Source organism: Podarcis liolepis (genome assembly GCF_965112155.1).
Source record: "Podarcis liolepis genome assembly, chromosome: 1".
Classification (NCBI taxonomy): Eukaryota; Metazoa; Chordata; class Lepidosauria; order Squamata; family Lacertidae; genus Podarcis; species Podarcis liolepis.
Window position 1 is genome coordinate 22,933,835 of NC_139554.1, and position 22,199 is coordinate 22,956,033.

The 22,199-nt window shown below is 45.8% G+C and overlaps 1 protein-coding gene across 8 annotated transcripts in view; it reads left to right on the forward strand.

Annotated features, from left to right (window-relative positions):
- Nucleotides 1–22,199, forward strand: part of FBLN5 (fibulin 5) — a 64,542-nt gene that overhangs the window by 11,865 nt on the left and 30,478 nt on the right. For 4 of the 8 annotated variants that reach the window (XM_083502765.1, XM_083502767.1, XM_083502766.1 and 1 more), the window contains 3 exons: nucleotides 2,695–2,745; nucleotides 6,552–6,603; nucleotides 12,883–13,131. In XM_083502765.1, coding sequence (XP_083358891.1) covers nucleotides 2,695–2,745; nucleotides 6,552–6,603; nucleotides 12,883–13,131 — 352 coding nt within the window. Of the gene's footprint in view, nucleotides 1–278; nucleotides 557–2,561; nucleotides 2,746–6,551; nucleotides 6,604–12,882; nucleotides 13,132–22,199 lie in introns of those variants that run through there. The other 4 variants (XM_083502768.1, XM_083502769.1, XM_083502764.1 and 1 more) reach the window with 2 other exon arrangements.

Genomic DNA, 22,199 nt, shown 5'->3' on the forward strand with positions numbered 1-22,199 from the left:
CCATTCTGGCACCTTGAGAAGGTGTGGGTTGGATCAAACTGTCCTGGATGTGGGGCTTGGATTTCATTTTCTACTATAGACTTTATTGCTCAGTTCAGTATGTTATGGAAGCAAGGCAAGGATCACTGGTGCATGGCTTGGCAACCTAAGATGTTGATCCAGCCGTAGACACGCCTCTTGTATTCCTGTTGCAAAGGAGCAGAGTAGGCATGACATTAGCTCAGAAATACACTGGGTCCCTCCATGGCATTGGATTCCTAACCCATGGACATGTCCCCTGGACTACAGAGATGGCACTCAGGGCCTGGCTGCGATCTGGCCCTACCATCTGGGTTCCTCTCCAAGATCATCGTCAGGCATCATATTGAACTCCTCACATTGTTCACCCCAGTGAGCCCAGCCTCTCCATGATGTCACCATGGGCTGATGACATTATCCCCCTTCACCCCTTCTCAGCCTTTGGATTTGGGCTTATGTGGAAAGCAGTCAGTTCAGGGGCCTGAACATCAACTTCCCAGGACCAATCGTCAGGGACATAGCCCTTCTAGTGGATCAGGTATTGCAGGCAGCCGTGGTGCTATCTAAAGTCTAAGATGTGTTGCACTTCAAGTTATTCTTCCCACTGTTCACTGGGGATGGTGGGCTGCTGTCAGATCGGTATGGGTGTGGTGGAGGGGGAGGGAGTTTCATGGAGAGCCAGAGAAGTAACCAGAATGTGAATAGGTTGATTTGTGCTTCAGCGACACAGGACCCAAATCTGAGGCCTTCTAGCTTGCGGCTTCATGCTCAGGTGGTCTTTTCCGGGTGGTTAGTGCACATCAGCAGCTTTCATGTAAGTGGCCATGGCTCCTTCCAGTTCTTGTAGCAGCTATTCTATAGCTTGCAGTTCTTGGACAAAGTCAGTAGCTGAAGCAGCCAATAAAGTATGAGTGAAAGGTGCATGGGTGGAATCCATAGCTGGTGAGGAATGGAGTCTACTGAGTGGAGTTCTAGATGCAGTTGTATACAAATTTGGAAGTCCAGTGCGAGGGAGCAAAATGAGCCGTCTTGCTAAAGGTGTCGACCACCACTAAAATTGTAATGTGGTGCTGAGTTCAGTGATGAAGTCCATAGAAACCATTTCCCATGGTCCAATGGGTGTAGAGGGTAGTTACAGGAGGCAGGCCAGCCCACTAGCAAGTGTCACACAATTTTTGTACATTATTGCACATATTTTTCTACATGGTGGTTTATTTTTGGCCACCAGAATTCACAAGTAACTGTGTGCAGGATTTTATGTTGTCTGAAGCTGTTGTTGTTCCTCAACAAAGGAACCTTTGTTGCTCCTTTAAAAAGGTAAAGGACCCCTGACAGTTAAGTCCAGTCGCGAATGACTCTGGGGTTGAGGCGCTCATCTCACTTTACTGGCCGAGGGAGCCTATGTTTGTCCGCAGACAGTTTTTCTGGGTCATGTAGCCAGCATGACTAAGCCACTTCTGGCAAAACCAAACCAGCGCACGGAAACGCCATTTACCTTCCTGCCAGAGCGGTACCTATTTATCTACTTGCAATTTTTGGCGTGCTTTCAAACTGCTAGGTTGGCAGGAGCTGTCCACTATCAATTGCTCTGGATGAAGGGTTCAGTTCAGGCTCCCACTCTGCTCTGGTGCTGTTGTATTCCGGCTTGCAGGAGAAGGCATCCTCTCATCAATTTTAAGTGCTGAGTATGTTGGTGATCTTGAAATAGAACCAGGTGAAAAACTGTGACCTGTGGAACTGTCGTTGATTTAGTGGCCAGGCAATCCCTAAGATGTGGTGGTCCATCTGGATCTCTATAGTGTGTTGCCACACCTTGAAAGTGTCTTTGCTGTTATTGCAGCAGATGGTGTGGTTCTGTTTGGGCAGGGTTAATTTTGGGGAGTAGTACATGTAGGGACAAGCTCTTCCTCCCATCTCTTCAGCCTGCAACAGAATCACCCTGGTAGCCACATCAGAGGCATCAGGTTCCACAGCAAAGGTATGGGACAGATCTGAGTGGTATATGATCAGTTCAGAAACAAAAGGTTCATTTAGGTGTTCAAAGGCTTTTTGTGTGTCTGCTGTCCACTGAAATGACTTCTTTCCCTTAAGACAGTCTGTGAGTGCGGTGGTGGTTTTCAAACCTCCAGTAATCATTAGCAAAGCCAAGGAAGCTTTTCAAGTTTTTGTTTGGCTTTGGGGGACTGCCAGGTTAGCATGCCATGTGTTTGGTATGGGTCCATCTCCACCTCTTGGTGGGAGATACAGGTATCCAAGGAAGTTGATGCTGGAGGGGTCAAACTTGCACTTTTCCAGCTTGACATGGAGATTTTCCTGTTGTTAACCACTGGAGCTGGGATGACTCCAAGCAGATAAGGATTTTGTCTGGTTAAACCACCACGAACCTGTCAAGAAAGTATCTGAATATGTCGCTCATGAGGTGTTAGAAGATAGCAGGGGCATTGCAGAAGCCGGATGGGATGACAGTGTATTCATAATGTCCATATTGGGTTTGTAAAGCAGTCTTCCATTCATCCCCTTCTTGGATTCTTACTAGTTTGTAGCCCACTCTATGATCCAGCTTAGTGAAGATATTGATGGTGCATGGCCTTTGATCAGTGAACAGAGGTAGTGATTAGGGATGGTAATCCTGTTTAGCGCACAGCAGTTGTTACTCCTGATTTCTTCTTCGAACAGGATCGGGGCTCCAGCAGGAGACATGGAAGACAGGATGGATCCTCACTTGAGGTTGGTATCAATGAATTCTCCCAGTGCTTCAATGGTACCATAATAGGGACAGTGAGACGGGAGCTGATACTGCTCTTTTTTGCAGAACACACCTCTGTCAGCTGAGTATTTGGTGGGAATCTTCTGCTCGGCTGCCCTCACACACATGAATGGATCGTGCTATGAACTGATCCCAGTTTCCTTGGAACTTGACCAGTGGGCAGACGAGTCTTGACTGGTGAGGCAGCTGGCTGAGCTGCTTACACAAGCTGTCCTCTCAGGGTGGCAATCTCCTGGGCAAAGGCTTAGAGGGCTTAGTGGACACCGATGATCGCAGCTGCTCCTGTCCCCTGGCACCTTCATCCATTCTGGCACCTTGAGAAGGTGTGGGTTGGATCAAACCGTCCTGGATGTGGGACTTGGACTCGGATCCTACTATAGATTTCATTACTCAGACCAGTATGTTCTGGAAGCAAGGACCACTGTTTTAAAGGAGCAGGGCATGCATGGCTTTAGCATAGCAAGCGGGATGCAGCTCTGGACTGAGCAAGCAAACGCCTGAGGAACTGTACCTGAGTTGTCTGTTTGTGCCAGTGCTAGCATCTCTGTGCCCTAGGTGACAGAGGAGGCAGCAGGGCCACCTAAGAATCAGACTGGGCATCAGCCACCTCCTCAGTGGGCAGGGGCATATCAGTAGAGGCTGATGCAGGCTGAAGCTCTGGCAGCACCAGGGGCAGTGCTGGTGGCAGAGTACAGTGGTGCCTCGCAAGACGAAATTAATCCGTTCCGCGAGTCTCTTCGTCTTGCGGTTTTTTCGTCTTGCGAAGCACGGCTATTAGCGGCTATTAGTGGCTTAGCGGCTATTAACGGCTTAGCTGCTTTAAGAAAAAGGAAACAAACTCGCAAGAACTCGCAAGACGTTTCGTCTTGCGAAGCAAGCCCATAGGGAAATTCGTCTTGCGGAACGACTCAAAAAACGGAAAACTCTTTCGTCTTGCGTGTTTTTCGTCTTGTGAGGCATTCGTCTTGCGAGGTGCCACTGTAGTTGAGGCTGGTATTTAGGAGCCAGGTGGCAACCTGCTGAGACTTCTCACCTGTAGACTCCTCCCCACAATGCACAGATGGGAGTCAGGGGCCAGGCCACAGTCTGTCCTAACCGGGTTCCCTCCCCAGAGTCATTGTCAGGCACCATTTTGAACTCCTCCCCCTGCTCATCCCAAGTGGCCCAGCCTCTCCAGGATGTAAATAAGGGGCTCATAACATATCTGCTGACGTTCCCTTTGCTCTTTCCCTTAAGGGTGAAGACACACCCAACAAGTTTAGAGCAGCGAGTCCACTCTGGAAACTCTCCTTCGTTGGAGGTTTTTAAGCAGAGGTTGGATGGCCATCTGCCATGGATGCTTTAGCTGAGTTTCCTGCATTTCAGGGGGTTGGACTAAATGACCCCCTGGCTTCCCTTCCAGCTCTACAATTCTATGAAACAACCTCAAAGTATTCCATCATCAAGCTTAACCCCCCCCCCCAAGGTTAAGCTCTAAAAACCCTTGCAAGTCTGAAGTAGAAGCTGATGCTGATATATGGCCCCCATCAATAACCCCCCTCTCTATTTCTCAGAGCAATCCTGCAATTAAAAACAATTGGTTTTACTAGTGGGGAGCACTAATAGTACAAGCACACTAATGAACTGATGGATGAATGCATGAATGTTTGTTCAGTGTTTTGTTAACTAAGAAAGGCAAGCAGCCCACCTGAAGCCCATAGGGAAGAGGAAACCTGAGGGTTTATCTTCAGTTGTGAGGCCAGGAGGAAGCAAGGCTCACTTTAAGAATAAGAATAAAATGCACCTATTTCTCCTGACCCCACTCACATTCCCTGAGTGTCTTCTATAAGGTTTATATCCATAGATATAGATGACAGGTATCTCATATAACTTCTGTACCTTGCCATAAAGCCGAGGGATAAGTTGAGAGTTCAATGTTATAGTTTTTTTGGGGGGGGAATGCTTCTTCAGGCATTTGGGATATTTAAAAATGAAGGGGAAAGATGCACAGTAAAGTTCAAAGGCCTGTTTCTAGACAACAGTCATGTTTAAATTGCAAGAAAAGCACCACCACCTAGGTTGGGTTAAGTGCATCATTTTTGCTTTGTTTTATCCTGCTCCATTACTAAAGATACAAACATTACCAAAGAATATTTACATTACATTATGTCTGAAAAACAAGGGAAAGGTGGGCGACTTCTCCCATCCTTTCTAAATGGCTCCCCTGGCTATACAGTGGTACCTCGGGTTAAGTACTTAATTCGTTCCGGAGGTCTGTTCTTAACCTGAAACTGTTCTTAACCTGAAGCACCACTTTAGCTAATGGGGCCTCTTGCTGCTGCCGCGCCGCCGGAGCACAATTTCTGTTCTCATCCTGAAGCAAAGTTTTTAACCTGAAGCACTATTTCTGGGTTAGTGGAGTCTGTAACCTAAAGCATATGTGACCTGAAGCGTATGTAACCTGAGGTACCACTGTAGTCAACAAAAGAGAGATGTACAGTAAATAAAAACGCTGCAATTTTTATTTTATTTTTATAGATTGGCTATGTATCTTTGCAAGTCCCTTCCACGAAACGAATGCATTTATGCTTCCAGACAATGGAATTATTAAGTTTCATGTGCTTTAAACAAGCTTGCATCCTAAATGGCAGATTGCTGTATTTATAGAGAGTTGAACGCTGCTAGTGGCAAACACTGGAACAATGTGGGAAAGTGATGGGAAAGAGGGTAGTTTCCTGAAGACCTCGTGTTCACCCAGCAAGATCCTCTAATGGTCTGCCAGAAGATGCATGATGGAATTTGGAGAAACTAAAGCCAATGATTTAGTTGAGCCACCTGGTCTTTTGAACTACAGTAGTTTTTACCAAACTCATTTTTAGCTTCTTCTTCTTTTTTTTAAAAAAGAAACCTTAAGGAAAAAAAGAAACCGTATTGAAATATTGCTGTGTTTTTTTCCTTCCTTTTCTCTTTCTCTCTTTGAAAAGGATATCAGAATATTGAAAACTTCAAAATCCAGCTTGTGCAATGGGGTGAGGTGGGGGACATAGGTATAAAATACGACTGTGTACGTACTATACCTTTAAAGCACTGCCCCCCCCCCCGTGCAAGAAACTTCAACTGTTGTTTGTTATGGGTGCTGGGAATTGTAGTTCTGTGAGGAGTAAACTACAGCTCTGAGGATTATGGGTGGGTATGCTTTGAGTGTCCTTTAAGGATATGGTGTGATAATTTTGCAGTAGTTTTACATTTAGGGCTCTTCCACCCTTCACTTGTCCTGTGCATTTATTTATTATTTATTATTTATTATTTTAAAAAAATTGTCCCGCAGCTTTCCTGGAGAAAACACACACTTTACCACTGAATGGGGACAAATGGCAACCCACGCAAAACCTGATTGCCATTTGGTTCAGCTGTGGGTTTTCTTGGGTGAAAGCGGCAGGCCACATGGCAGTGTGGATGAGCCCTTAGTTTAATAATTGCACATTTAATGACAAGAGTAAATCTAGCCTGACCCAAAAGAATGGAACTGTGATATTATCTCTATTGTGCACATTCTCTAGTGGTAGAATGCTTTGGGTTTAGGATCACAGCCAACTAGGAGTTTAATCATGGCACTTGTGGGTTCTTTCATTCACCTACGGTATCTTATAGTGGTACCTGAATTTGTGTGTCTGCTGCAGATTTCGCAGCTCAGCACCGAAGTGTGGAAGGGAGAATCCTAATTCATTCTGATCTGTGTTTATCCAGGTTTCCATTGACTGAGTGTCCTTTTCTTTTCTCTTTTTAGCAACAATGCTCAAATGGGTTTGAGATGGACCGTACCTCGGGCCAGTGCTTAGGTAGGATTTTATTGCATCAATTCCTTTGAACTAGGACTCGACTACTCATTATGTACAGTGCCTTTGTCTGATCGTAGCATATTGGTTATGGTTCTGTCCTTCAGTATGTCTGCTTCAGGGTGTTAACTGCATCTGCTACTTTCTGTTCCTCCAGAGGGTAGGACCCAAACCAATGGGTTAAATTACAAAGGGATTTCAACTAAATGTTAGGAATAACTTATTGGTGGCCTGACCTGTTTTCCTTTGTTAGAGGCGTTTAAGCAGAGGCTGGAAAGCCACCTATCAGGGATACTTTAACATCAGATTTCCTGCATTAGCAGGGGGTTAAACTAAATGATCCTCAGAGTCACTACAAACTTTATGATTCTAAATGGCTATAGTTAGGGATGATGTCAATAATACGTGGTGACAATAGCCAGGCTGCTGGATTTTGATATGGTTCAAATCCATACTTGCCAGTTGAATCCATGTATTCATTTGGTGGTATTTAGTATGACCACCAAAGCTTTAGTTAGGAACATAGGAAACTGTTATATACTTAGTCAAATCACTGGTCCATATTGCCCACACTGATTGGCAGCGGTTTTCAGACAGGGAGCCTTTCCAACTCTAGCTAGAGATGGCGGAGATTGGACTAGGGACCTTTTGCGTGCAAAATAGATGTTCTCCCACTGAACCCTCCCCAAAATTCATTCATTTGTTAGCTCTCTGGCAGAGGAGACAAAACAGGAAGAGGGTCTCCAAAATGGTGTCTGCAGTCTAATCTTATTAATCAGTTTGTATCTGTCTGAAGTCAATTCATTACGACACATGAAATAACTTTCAAATGGTGAGAGCTAAGAGGAGATCTGAAACAAATCCTCAGAGTTTAATATCCTGTAACCATGTTTATGCAAGCAAGAGTGTAAAAGAAGCTTGCAGTTCCAGATTCAGAGCCAAGTTTCACAGCTGCCAAATCAAACCATCAGTGTCGGGGGTGGTGGTGGGGAACCACAAGCCTGAAATTTGTATCCCAATATTCTTTTACAAATGTGTTAGTGGAAAAAGGCTACAGGAGTTTGCAATTGGCAATGAGAAGTAGAGAAGGCAATAAGAATGGGCTCTTTTACATTTTCACTAGAAACGTAAGAGTAGGATAAGATAAAATGATGTGGGTTAGATGAGGCTTTTTGAGTAGTCTAGTTTATGCCAGACCTCCCTGTTGGCCTGTGTTGATCTTGCCAATGCGAGTCTACATTTTATTGCACCATTAAATAGTCCTTAGCAGCTGTGTGACGGGATGTTAAAAATGGGGATCTGAGAAATTGCATTACTGCTTCACCTTGTGCACAAACCATTATCAATCTGTATGACATGGCAAGAGCAAGGTAATATCAATGAGCCTTCTACTGTTTTAGTTAATGAAATGTATGTATGTATGTATGTATGTATGTATGTTGAGTTGTCTCCAGAGTGCCCTTTAGTGAAGAGAAGGGACCCTTCCAGGACTGAGATCCAGTGGAGGCTCCCATTTGAGAACATATGGGGAGGCATTTACCCATTACCCTCTGCAGCCCCCTCTTCTGGGCAGCTTTCCCCATAATGTTCTATTCTCCACTGCTGTGGAACTGCTCTGTTGTTAGCCGTGAGCCAGCAGTAAATCACAAGTTGGAGTTAACTCTTTATTAGCAAAATCACAGTCTGAAAAAGAGTGTCAGGTCTAATGAAGGCATAGCGACTCGTCTCTGGTAGGTCTTGCCCCCATGAAGCAGTTACTGAGACTGAAGGTTCCCACATCCTCCCCACAGCTGCCTAAGTCCTCTCCTCTCCAGGGTTTCCCCCAAGCAATTTGAGACTGTGCTTGCATGAAGATAACATCTCCTCTGCCCGGTTCATGCCTCTCCTGGTTCTGGGAGACCAGGGAGGAGAGGAACCTGTTGCAGCAGGAGGGGGAGCCACACATGACTCTTCACTAGCCTGACTCATTTCTGCTCTTGGCCTCTGTCGTTCCACTCTACTGCTTCAGCTTCTGCCTCTGATTTTGGGCTTCTCTTTGCCACAGACTCCGAGCTCACCAAACCATGTTGCCTCCTCAGCTTCTGACACCTTCTCTTCCCAGTCTTCTCCCTCTGACCACTAGCACTTCCTGGGCTCTCCATCTTCCCACCTGGTTCCTCCCACCATTCCTCTGCAGCCAATCAGTCCCTGACATCTGTGGTGTTTTTAGTGTGGGCTCATGCATGAGAACATGAGAGGTTTTTGGGCGGTGAGGGGGAATGACATTCTGATAGCTTGTGAGGACACATATCCTCTTCCCCCTGGTGCAGCTTGAACTCCCATCTCCTGCTTGCCAGCTCCATACCTCATGCAGTTAGCCAATGGATGCTGTTGCTGTTGCTGTCAGTATGGTGCGGTGGCTGCCCTTCTTGTGACCTGCCCTGCCCCATGGCTGCTTAACAATGACCACTCTCCACATCAAATGGGGGCTCCTTTTGCGTGGTCGCACGCAGCCCCCCGGATCCCAGTGTGACTCCTGGTAGTTTGGGCTGGCTTCGCCCTCCCCAGGCTGGATACCTGGAGGTCTCTGTCTACCTCAGCCAGTCGCCCAATCCCGCCTGGGGAGGCGTTGCCAGGGGATTGGCCAGGTAAGGGGAGGGACCATCCTGCCCACACAACAGAAGGTGAATCTTACTTGCGAAGCGTCAGTCAGCTCCAGAGCTTCTCCCACCCTCCCCTCCCTCAGTAAAGTCTTCTTTTGCAGGTTAACCTCTTCTCCACAGGTACGCAGGCACTGCTATGTCCGGGTCGCTGTTGAAGGGCCGGAAAGGAATTTTCCTGCATTGGCAGGTTTTGCCTTCCCCGTAGCAAAACGTCACAACTTTCAGGCCTTGGGCAGAATCCTTTATCTTCCTAAATGGGGGGAGGGGGCGTGAAGCGGTGAACCACTCTTGTGGTGGTGATCCCAGGGTTCCCCTTTAAAGGGGTATTGAGGGGAGGCATTGGCCATACGCCGAGAGGTTGTCATTGCTCTCCCCTGCAATGGAGGCGAAATTTTGGGCAGGCTCTCTGCTTGAACATATGTTCTCCAGAGCCAGCCCAATCCCCACACATTCTGGATAACCCTGATGTCTCCCAGATCTCCGGCTGGGGACTGGGAAGGATAAACGCCCAATGCCTGAGGCCAAGATCTCCCTACATCTGAAACTTAATAAAGTTGCAGCCAATTTGAATCCCATAGCACGTTGTCTTGAGTCATTATTACTCTCGGGAGTTGCCTGGAGTTGGGGGGACTCCGCCTGTCCACGCAAAAGGTTCTTCCCACTCATGGTTGGTCTTGAACCTTTGAACACAGGAGGACTGTGCAGAGCCTCATGTATTGGCAGCGAAGTGAAGGTTCCTTCTACCTTTTTGTGGAGCCTAATGGAGTTCTAGAGGAATGCCTGAGGACTGGCCGTGGTGGGGCTGTTGCAAGCTCTGCCTCTGCAGCTGATGAGATGGGAGGCACTATGGTATAATATTGCCTGTGGTGTGTACAGTGGTGCCTCGCAAGACGAAATTAATTCGTTCCGCAAGTCTCTTCGTCTTGCGGTTTTTTCGTCTTGCGATGCACGGTTTCCCATAGGAATGCATTGAAAATCAATTAATGCGTTCCTAGGGAAACCGCCTTCAGACCAGGTCCGGGGACAGTCTGTCCCCGGACCTCTTCTGAAGGCTGGGGGGGGGGGGGACAAGGGCTTTTTTTCCCACCCCCAGCATTTTAAAAAACCCTGGGACAGCGGAGGACTTCTCCGCTGTCCGGGGCGATCTTAAAATGCTGGCGGGCGGCATTTTAAAATCGCCCTGGACAGCGGAGGACTTCTCCGCTGTCCGGGGTGATTTAAAAGCCCCTGGGAAGGCAGGCAGGGGGGACAAAGACTTTCGCCCCCTGCCCGCCTTCAGAAGGTGTCCCCGCCCCCCCCCTCCCCACTTCGGAACAGCTTTCCGAAGTGGGGCGGCTGGGGCAGGTGTCCCCGCCCCCCTCCCCGCTTCGGAACAGCTTTCCGAAGTGGGGCGGCTGGGGCAGGTGTCCCCGCCCCCCCTCCCCGCTTCGGAACAGCTTTCCGAAGTGGGGCGGCTGGGGCAGGTGTCCCCGCCCCCCTCCCCGCTTTGGAACAGCTTTCCGAAGTGGGGCGGCTGGGGCAGGTGTCCCCGCCCCCCCTCCCCGCTTCGGAACAGCTTTCCGAAGTGGGGCGGCTGGGGCAGGTGTCCCCGCCCCCCCTTCGGAACAGCGTTTTAAAATGCTGGGGGTCGGGAGCGAAGCGCTGCCGACCCCCAGCATTTTAAAATCTCCCCGTGTCCCGGGGAGATTTTAAAATGCTGGGGTTCGGCAGCGCTTCGCTCCCGACCCCCAGCATTTTAAAACCTTCCCGGGACACGGGGAGATTTTAAAATTGCGGGGATCGGCAGCGCTTCGCTCCCGACCCCCAGCATTTTAAAACCTCCCCGGGACACAGGGAGATTTTAAAATGCTGGGGGTCGGCAGCGCTTCGCTCCCGACCCCCAGCATTTTAAAACCTCCCCGGGACAGGGGGAGATTTTAAAATGCTGGGGGTCGGCAGCTAACGTTTCGCTCCCGACCCCCAGCATTTTAAAATCTCCCCGGGACAGAGACTTCTCTGCTGTCCCTTGGAGATTTTAAAATGCTGAGGGTCGGCAGCGAACGCTTCGCTCCCGCCCGCCAGCATTTTAAGATCGCCTGGGGCAGGCGGGGGGGAAGGCAGGCGGGGGGGAGCAAAGACTTTTGCCACCCGCCGGCCTTCAGAAGAGGTCCTCTTCTGAAGGCCGGCTGTGGGCGAAAGTCTTTGCTCCCGACCGCCAGCATTTCCCTATGGGCTTTCGTCTTGCAATGCAAGCCCATAGGGAAATTCGTCTTGCGATGCGCCTCCAAAACAGAAAACCCTTTCGTCTTGCGGGTTTTCCGTCTTGCGAGGCATTCGTCTTGCGGGGTACCACTGTATATGAAGGTGCTGGGTGCGTGTGATGTCACTCTCACAAAACCATTGGCTCCCTCTGTGTGGGTGGCATGTGGGTGTTGTCACCAACATAGTCCTGGAGGTTTCTAGGGTTACTCCTGGGCTGAGCACACAGTGGATGTGGCTGATGTTCTGCTAGTGTGTAGCAGCATCATATTTCTCTCCTGTATTAAAAATGCCTTTCTCCTCCCCCCCCCAAGTTAGCAGTGGCTTAATTTAAAAATAATAATACTATTATTGAGTTTTCCTGCACTTCTGTATCAAAAAAGGCACTTATATTGAAATGTTTATAAATGACCACTCCCCACATTAAATGGGGGTGCCCTTTGAGTGGTCGTGGACCCTATGCAGCACCATTAGCACAGGCTTGGCTTCGCCTTCCCCAGGTGGGATACCTGGAGGTCTCCACCTACCTCAGCCCGTTGCCCAATCCTGCCTGGGGAGGCGTTGCCAAGGTGATCAGGCCAGGTAGGGGGAGGGACCACCCTGCCCACACAATAGGGGGAGGATCTTACCTGGGAATTGTCAGTTGGCTCCAGAGCTTCTCCCACCCTCAGTTAAGACTTCTTTGGCAGGTTAACCTTTTCTCCACAGGTACACGGGCACTGCTACATCAAGGTCACTGCTGAAGGGCCTGAAAGGAAATTTCCTGCATTGGCAGGTTTGCCTTTCCCATAGCAAAACATCACAACTTTGGCGGTATCAGGCCTTGGGCAGAATCTTTTAGTCTATCTTCCCTAAATGGGGGTGGGCGTGTAGCAGTGACCCACGCCCCCCTTCTCTCTACGGCGGCGATACCAGGGTTCCCTGCTAAAGGGGTTGTTTTGAGGGACGCTTTGGCCTTAACGCCTAGAGGTTGTCATTGCACTCCCCTGTGACAGCGGCGTAACAGGGGCGGGCTCTCTCTGCTTGAACATATGTTCTCCAGAGCCAGCCCATCCCCTCCACACACTGGATAACCCTGATGTTCCCCAGATCCCCGGCGGGGGACTGGGAGGGATAAACGTCCAATGCCTGAGCCAAGGTCTACCCACATCTGAAACATAATAAAGTCGTGGCCAGTTTTAATCCCATAGCATGTTGTCTTGAGTCATTATTCCACACGGGGGCCGCCCAGGGTTTGGGGGGCTCCGCCTGTCCACACAATGCATATAAATGATGAATGATGAATTGATTAAATGTACAAACATTAATTGTTGACTGATCTAAATAGCAAATGATTGACTTGCTAAATCAACCTTTAACTGGCAGAGAGCTACATTGTTTTTTCCCTTCTGCATCCTTTCAGATGTTGATGAATGTCGGACTATTGTCGAGGCCTGTAGAGGAGATATGGTGTGCGTTAACCAGAATGGTGGCTATCTATGCATACCACGAACAAATCCCGTTTATCGATCGCCATATCTGAATCCTTACCCTAACGCATATCCTCCACCACCTCCAGCCCCAGCTCCTGCTCCCAATTATCCAACTGCTGCACGAACTCCAGTCATTTGCCGGTTTGGTTACCAAATGAGCGAAGGCAACCAGTGTGTGGGTAAGTAGCAAAATGTCTTATAGATCCCTGCATAATATTTATTTATTTTTATTTATTTATTTTAATGAATGGCTGTGTTATTATTATGATCTGAAATATTTGTCCTGCTATTTTTATTATTGCACCAGTTTTATCCCAGTTTATTCACATTTTATCTATCTATCTATCTATCTATCTATCATCTATCTATCTATCTATCTATCTATCTATCTATCTATCTATCTATCTAGCAGGGCAAAAAAGGGATTAAACCCTGACAAATTGAAGATATGTTAATAAAAAAATATAGAGAATCAAAAAATTAACTTAAAAACTGACATAAATACACCGCTTATAGAAAAATACTGTTATGAAATCTAATGGCAATTATTAAAAAAAATATACATCTCCTTCAAAAGCAAAAAATAAATAAATCCAAATGGAATAAGGAGAGAGCTTTTAATTAATTATCATTTATCTGTCTCTGTGTTTATATACCTACCAAATGTATTTATGCTAGTTCATCTTTTTATCTTTTTATCTCAGATTTTCTATCATGTCTATTTATTTATTTATCAATCGTCATTATTATTTATTAGATTTCTTACCCACCCTTTACCATAAAAGGTAAATCAATTATAAGGATTTACAATCGAGAGACTAGGGTAGCTCCTAAAAGTGTGAGCTAAGAATATACTGATGTAAAAGTCCATGCTAGTCTGTTTTGTTTTTTAAGAGGCCCAAATCCTCAGATATTCAGAGTGGCAGATAATGAGAAGATCATCCTTCTTCAGTGTATAACCTAATGGAGGCTTCCTTTATTTTGCCAACGCTCATGCCTTTTGCGGTCAAATTGATCATGGTGAAGCTATTTTTTATATTAAAAAACCCTACCCCAAATATTAGGTTTGTAGGTTTGTAGTGCTTCTTCTTCTTCTTTGGCGATCACTCATAGCCGAGTAGAGCCTGAAAAATCTAGGTGATGAATATACAACATTTCTGTTATGATCCATGTTACGCACCACCTCTTGTTATAGCTAAGCAGCTGTGTGCTTGGCAGTAGCAGCTGTTCCCAGGGACTAGAACAACAACAAATACAGCTCTGATTATCTTTACATCCACTTGCAATGCCAGCACAGGTCATGATAATATACCAGTATGGTGGTCTTTTCCCAACAGGATGCTTCCTTATTTTGTCCAAGCATCAACCCATAAGGTTTAAGTTAAAAGTAATTCCTGGTGAAGTTCAGTCTGTTTGGATAAGGACGTCACACTGGGGTCATACCATTAGTATACGTGGAATCAAAAGTTGTAAAACTAATAGGATTCCAGGGGAACAGAGTGAGAGCAAAAGCCTGGCTGCACTGTTTTTTTGGAAACTCTGTTTTTGTCTCATGCCAGCTACTTTCAGTAATTCAGTCCATCATCATCCTCTATGTACAATGGTCCAAACATATTTGTCTGCTGCCTTTGCCAACCTGATGCCCTGCAGATGTTTTGGTTTACAATTCCCATCAGCTCTGCTGGTTGGGGCTGATGACAGTTGCTCTTCAAAACATCTGAAGTGGGGCAGCAGGTTGGTGAAGACGAATCTAGATTGTCAGATGAAACACACAACCGGCATTATACCTTGTCCGTTCTATTTATGTTCCATCATTTCATATTAATTGATGGTGAGATTCCCCCCTGCCCCCCTCAGCTCATATGAGGTATCTAATTTAATACCATATCTTTGGAGGGCTTTCAAAAACTCATTTTTATTAAAACATTTTATGGGCTAGTGTCTAGTACATTGCATGTCAACATTGACATACTATGTGGTACATTATATTCACTCCTTCATACAATGAATATCCACAAAAGCATTTAGAGCATTCAGTGTAGGAATGTGGCTAAGCGGGAAGACTGTCCATTTATTTAAGAGGTTGAGAAAGTGAGCAAGGATTCAGTAGCCCACTTCCTGCCCTGCTATTCCATATGGTTCATTCACTCACCATTCTCTCCAGCTTACATCCCACTGAATGTGGCAAATGAAGGTGGTCAAGAGGACCGTTGGAGCAGAAGGGCAAGAGTTCACTACCCCCAACACATAATCCCTCGTTGGCTCTGAGCTCTTAAAGTGACAAGCAAAGTCTCCAGGATAGGACCTGGGAACCCTACTTTCTTCCTGCATTGTAAAGGTTCTTCATTTACTAGGGGTTGACAAGGGACGCGGGTGGCGCTGTGGGTTAAACCACAGAGCCTAGGACTTGCCAATCAGAAGGTCAGCAGTTCAAATCCCCACGAAAGGGTGAGCTCCCATTGCTTGTTCCCTGCTCCTGCCAACCTAGCAGTTCGAAAGCACGTCAAAGTGCAAGTAGATAAATAGGTACCGCTCCGGTGGGAAGGTAAAAGGCGTTTCCGTGCGCTGCTCTGGTTCGCCAGAAGCAGCTTAGTCATGCTGGCCACATGACCCAGAAGCTGTACGCCGGCTCCCTCGGCCAATAAAGCAAGATGAGCGCCGCAACCCCAGACCCCTAATGGTCAGGGGTCCCTTTACCTTTACCTAAGCGTTGACAAAACCAGTCAATTTGGCTTTCTCTCGGTTTCTCTTTTTTATTTTACGTTCAATTTGTAACATTTCTACATTGGTTTGCAAATTTTAAATTCAGTTTGTAACATTTCTACATTGGTTTGAAAATTTTAAGTTTATCAGCGTGTTGTTTTGTTTTTGTTTTTTGTACACAGTGATTGGAGAAACTGCATTACAAAATTCGTGGAAGTGTGAATTCTGAAGGATAGGTGCATTTTGGTCCACATATTCTATTGGAAACTGTGAATTAGAAAAGTCCACATTAAAATGTACACTGTACCAAATTTCTCCTCTATCCCTCCTCTGCACTCACAGACATATGAAACTGCCTTATCCTGAGTCTCAGCATCAGTCCATCTGCCCCAGTACTGTTCACTAATCACAGCAAGGACTCCCCGAGATCCAGGCAGTGGTTATTCCCAACTCTGCATCTTGAAATCCATTTATTCTGGGGTCATCTGAAATGGCCATGGCTGCAGGCTTGTAGGGTAGGCATTTCTTCACATTTAGTTCTCAAGCTAAATTGCTTATTTGAGACTGAGAAGGGGTTTTCACTTATCAGATTGGCTAGTGACCAAGGGCGTGTGTCTCTTCCTCTGTAGATTATGATTTGCCCAATTTGCTGAAGCCATCAAGATTGTTCTAAGTATTCCTGCATTTGGCAGACATTTCTGGCATGCCTTAGGGTTGTGGACTGGAAAGCTTTCTTTCTTGTCCTGTGATTATAGGATTCTAGTGCGATTGCCACACACTGAACTTCTGGTTTCTTAGTGCGAAAGAACTGAAGGGGGTCTTCAACAATTTAGCTGTGATTCCTGCATTGCGGTTCCAGTACTGGCTTAGAGAGACCACTATATGCATTTAAGAATTAAATTATTGCCTTGCTAGAGGAGGCAAATGGTGTATCTAATCTAGCAGCAGCAGCAATTTTGAAGTTGTTGGCATCTGTCTATCTCAGGAGACAATGAAGGAGTGAAGTCAAACCATTGGAGAGTTACAGCACCTGTTGTGGCTGTAGAGACCAATATGGAAGAGACATGTTTTACTGAAGAAGAAGAAGAAGAGTTTGGATTTGATATCCCGCCTTTCACTCCCTTTAAGGAGTCTCAAAGCGGCTAACATTCTCGTTTCCCTTCCTCCCCCACAACAAACACTCTGTGAGGTGAGTGGGGCTGAGAGACTTCAGAGAAGTGTGACTGGCCCAAGATCACCCAGCAGCTGCATGTGGAGGAGCGGAGACGCGAACCCGGTTCCCCAGATTACGTGACTACCGCTCTTAACCACTACACCATACTGCAGCTAGGGCAGATGAAGGCGTCCAGTTGTGCTGATGCAGGTGCACCATGCCGTTTCTTCTCTTTGAGCTCATTCCAGAAGTTATTCCTCTTCCGGTCACTGCTGTGGATACACAACCCCTCTGTCTGTCTCCAGGCACTATGGTCATCTGCATGGGGTTCCCACACAGCGGGGTTGATGTTGCCAGTCATCATGTCTCGTTTGCAGACATCTTAGAGTTGGTCTGCCAATGGGCCTGGGGCCTGAATCCAGCTCTCCATAGAGCACATCCTTGGGGATCCTGCCATCTTCCATTCTGTGGAAATGACCCAACTCCTAGATGGGCTACCTTCTCAGGTTCCTGAGCCCCATCTGCCCTTCATTTCCTTCAACAACACATGCAGAAACTGCCTTCTTGATCATGGGACCCACTATTGGTCTTGTTCGCTCAATCTGCCAGAACTTGTCTTCACATGCAGGAGGTAGACAAGACTCACCAAGGGTTTATGACCTATCGGCTACCCTCACCTGGTTTAGCCGACCAGTCAAAGCTGCTGCCCAGGGTGTGGCCACTGTCACATACTGGCAGCTTCTAGGAGCAACAAACGAGAGCTGAGTGCAGGGTGGGGACCAGTGGTGGCCGAATTACCCCAGAAGGAGCATGATGCTTCCCCCAGCAGAGATAGTGCCCCTCCCCATACACCCCGTATGAACCATACTTTGGAGTAACTCACATGGTTTATACAAGTGCTGAATTGACATGAATCATGTTACCAAGAGGAGCTCTGCCATTTGCATGTTTGCCATATTTGAAACATGAGTGAAGGATTAAAAAAAATGCTTAAACTACATGGATTAGGGCATTGCAGCCCAAGCAAGCAAGCTAGACATATCTACGTGTACGGGGGAATACCACCATAGACACAACTGCTATGAAGCTGCTTGGATCCAGGTGGGAGTAAATTGCATTCCTGAAGCAAAGCATAAAGCACTAAATCTAGGCCAACGTTTTTGATCTGGCTGTGACCCCTTTTAACTTATTCCATTTCTGACTGTTTTTCTTGTAAGCTCTTAGAATGCTCAGCCATAATAATGACCCTTTTGTTCAGTATCCCTCCTTGGCACACCGTGACTGAAGCAAAGCCTCACATTCTTTCATTACACATTCATAAGCTAAGCTGAAAGTCGCTTCCAATTTCCCTTCACCCCACCCCTGCCATTTCCTGCTTCACAATGATTTTCGTAATCCTCGTTCAGAATTGTTAGAAAGAAACGCAATGCGTAGACTTTTCAAAAAAACAAGAAGCAGCTTTCCTGCTAAAATGTTTAATGCAGAGTGGCTGCATGAAAAAGCAAAGATATGAAAACATGGAAATGGGTAAGGAAAGGGGGGGGAATCATTTGTAACAGAAGGGGAAACCTAGGAACAGTGATAAAAGGAAAACAAAGAGAAAATCCCATGCTCTCCTCTCCCTCAGCTGGTAGGAAGTTCAGACAGTAGCCTTCTATGGGATTTGCTTCCTTGTCAGCAGAGATGACTGTATTTTTGTAATACTTTTCTATTTGCAAAATCATAGCATGAGCCTAGAGATGCATGTATGTGCACCCAGAGAAACAGTCTAGTTTCAAAGCTGCATCAGTTTCCAAAAGCAGCAACATACCCTGGGAGCCCACGAGGCCCCTCTGCTTGCTAGGGAGATGCATTTGGATAGCTGATAACCCCAAGGTTGCAGGTTCAACCTCCATATGGGACAGCTTGGACTACTGCAACGCGCTCTACGTGGGGCTACCTATGAAGGTGACCTGGAAACTGGAATTAATCCAGAATGCGGCAGCTAGACTGGTGACTGGGAGTGGCCGCCAGGACCACATAACACCGGTTCTGAGAGATCTGCATTGGCTCCCAGTCTGTTTACAAGCACGATTCAAAGTGTTGGTGCTGACCTTTAAAGCCCTAAATGGCCTCGGCCCAGTATACCTGAAGGAGCGTCTCCACCCCCATCATTCAGCCCAGACACTGAGGTCAAGCTCCAAGGGCCTTCTGGCGGTTCCCTCATTGTGAGAAGTGAGGCTACAGGGAACCAGGCAGAGGGCCTTCTCGGTAGTGGCGCTCGCCCTGTGGAACGCCCTTCCATCAGATGTCAAAGAGATAAACAACTACCTGACATTCAGAAGACATCTCAAGGCAGCCCTGTTCAGGGAAGTTTTTAATATTTAATGCTGTACTGTTTTTAGCACTTGATTGGGAGCTGCCCAGAGTGGCTGGGGAAACTCAGCCAGATGGGTGAGGTATAAATAAATTATTATTATTATTATTATTATTATTATGCATATTCCTACATTGTAAAGGGTTGAACTAGATGCTCCTCAGGGTCTCTTCTGACTACAATTCTGTGATTCTATGACTTGGTTATCTATTGCTGAGTACATTAAAAAAAAACCCAACTCTTTTCTTCATTGCCCTTCCCCGCAAAGCAGGTTGGATATGACATATAGCTAGTAGCCCCCAGCCATCAGTGGTCATTGGATATTAATGAGCAGATGATGCTGTGGTTGTTTCATCTCCCAGCAATGGGGGATTCTAAGGTATGCATTGCTGGGGAAGGGCTGTAGCTTAGTGGTAAAACATCTGCTTTTGCATGAAGGAGATCCCTGGTTTATTCTCTAGCATCTTCAGATATTGCTGGGAATATCCTGTTTGAAACCCTGGAGAAGCACTTCTGGTCAGTGTAAACAGTGCTGAGCTAAATGGATCAATAGCCTAATTTGGTATAAGGCAACTTATTAAGTTCCTATACTTGCCACATTTCGGGAAGAAGAGTTCTGTGCCTTTCAGAATTCCATGTGAGACAGAAATGGAACTGGCTAGTATATCCTGGCATGAAACAGCACTGATGGAAAATGTTTCACCTGGTGAACATCTGTCTGCCATGCAGCTATTTCCCCATATGTAAAAAGGTAGCAGCTATAACCCTTCTATTGTTATTTCCTTTGGGAAGGTCTGAGTGCAGGGAAATGGAAAATAAGAAATGGAGCAGCAGTACAATTTTAAATTTAGGGAGATGGGAAAGTTGTAGAAACAGGAGACTGAAACTTATCCTTATCAGCATTCTGCATCTCATATTAAGTGCATTCTCCTTATGTCTTTTCCCAGGCAAAAAATCTTTTATTTTTCAATTCCATTTTTGGCATTATGAAGCTCTCCAGTAAATTAGCAGGCCAAAACTTTTAATCTTCATATATTTTTTAATATTGCTACTTATTTCAGAGTACAAATAAAATAAAATTGGGATGTTTCAATGGCTAGGGGGAAAACATATAAAGTAGATGGAAAGATTTTACTTTATATTGGAATAACGATATAGGCAGAAAAGTGGTGCTAGGGATAATATAAATAAATATATAGATATCCCCCCAAGGTCATATTAAAACAATATTCTTTCCTTCCCTCTCCCTCTTTGGCTCCTGTTCCTTGGAATAGGTTTGTAAATCTGTTTTGGCTGGTGTCTCTTGGAATAAGTTATGATGAAATTATTTTTGTTGTTTGCTTGTTTATCTGTGCTCAGCCTATGTTTCTTAGAATAGGTTTGCAATATTTTGTTTCCAAAAAATGTGGGAATAAAACAAATAATTGAATTGCTAATATGATTGTGAATTCATATTTTAGCTATTCTTTGTTCTGTTGAGGTCTTTTTGCTCTGAAAAAGTTTTTGGTTTTTTTTAAAGAAGAGATTGGTAGAAATCCCTTGACTTTTAGGGGCATACATAAAGCAGCAGCACAGGTGTGTATATATACGTGGCTTCATATTGTCTCTCTTCAGCCAGTGTATGTAACCTCCTAAAAATAAAAAATGAAAACCCCAAAAAGAGGTGATCTGTTTCAGTATGGGATATCTTGATACATCTCTCATAACTTTTGAAAATAAATTTATTCTCCTTACCACATAAATTGTGGGTAACAGTTTTACCTAGGAACCAGATAAAATACTTTGAAGTCCAATTTGGTTTGTGCGGACAGCTGTTTGGTCATGAAAACAATGAAGGAGTGAGCAGCTTTCATGCGTTCATGTTTCCATGCGCTTGTCTTGATACAATTGGCTCTCAGCCTCCTCCTGCCAGGCAAAATCCACACTACAATTGGAAGACAGGCAGGGCCTGACTACGTGAACAAAGGGACTTCTAAATTCCATGAGGCAAAACTGTGTCCCATATCCTCTCAAGCAGTAGGTCTAGTAAGAAAATAGCTATCAAGAGTATTGGCCAGAGAGGCCATGGATTGTATGGACCAGGGCCAGTTTGGAAGATTTTGCTCACACTGTTTCGGTTTGCAGAGTTGAATTATTTATTGCATTTTTATCCAGACCTTCCTTGAGGGAGGTCAGGGAGTGTACAGAGTGTCTCTCTCACTCATATTAACTTCTTAAGAACCCTGAGAGTTATATTAGACAGAGACGTGGCTAAGTGGAAATTTGATTTCAGATATCTGAATCTGTCCGGTACTGTACAGTACAGTACATATCATTGATCTGGTTTGCTGGATGTAGTTACAACACTTGGGCTCGTGTGTGTGTGTGTGTGTGTGTGTGCGCGCACAGCGTGTTTTGCTAAACCATAGTTAAGACAAATTACAGATTGTCTGGGTGCAGATATAATGAGTAAACATGGTTAGTTAGAATTGAAAGCCAAAGCTTTCAGTCTTCTGCTTGCATTTGTGCCAGAAGGGAGGGTGGAGCCCACAAAACCAAGAGAAATTCATATAACACTAAAACATAGTTCATCACTGTGTCTGACCAGCTTTCTTTATTAGTTGCTTATTCTCCACACTGTTCACTCTCCTTGCTTTCCTTCTGTTCAGGCTTTTCTTTTTCTCCTAATTTCAGCATTGCCAAGTCCATTAAATTCAGCATGTGTCTGTTAGTTCAGTCTGTTCTGATAGTAATTTAACATAGCATGGGAACCATTTTACATGCTGGGTAAAAGAATGCAAGGAATGAACAAATGATCTTGGCCCATTAGCAAGTTTTCTTTACAAGTCACTAAATGATTGGGGGGGGGATCTGTGGGATCTCTCTATTCCACAGAGGGCATCTGCACATGTACTTATTGCCTTGGGAAACATGGGTAGTTGTACATTAGGGTAATGGCCATTTTCTCACAGATTTTTGCACTTTTCACTGGTACAAAAAGTGGTGCCCAGAGTGGCTGGGGCAACCCAGTCAGATGGGCGGGGTACAAATAATAA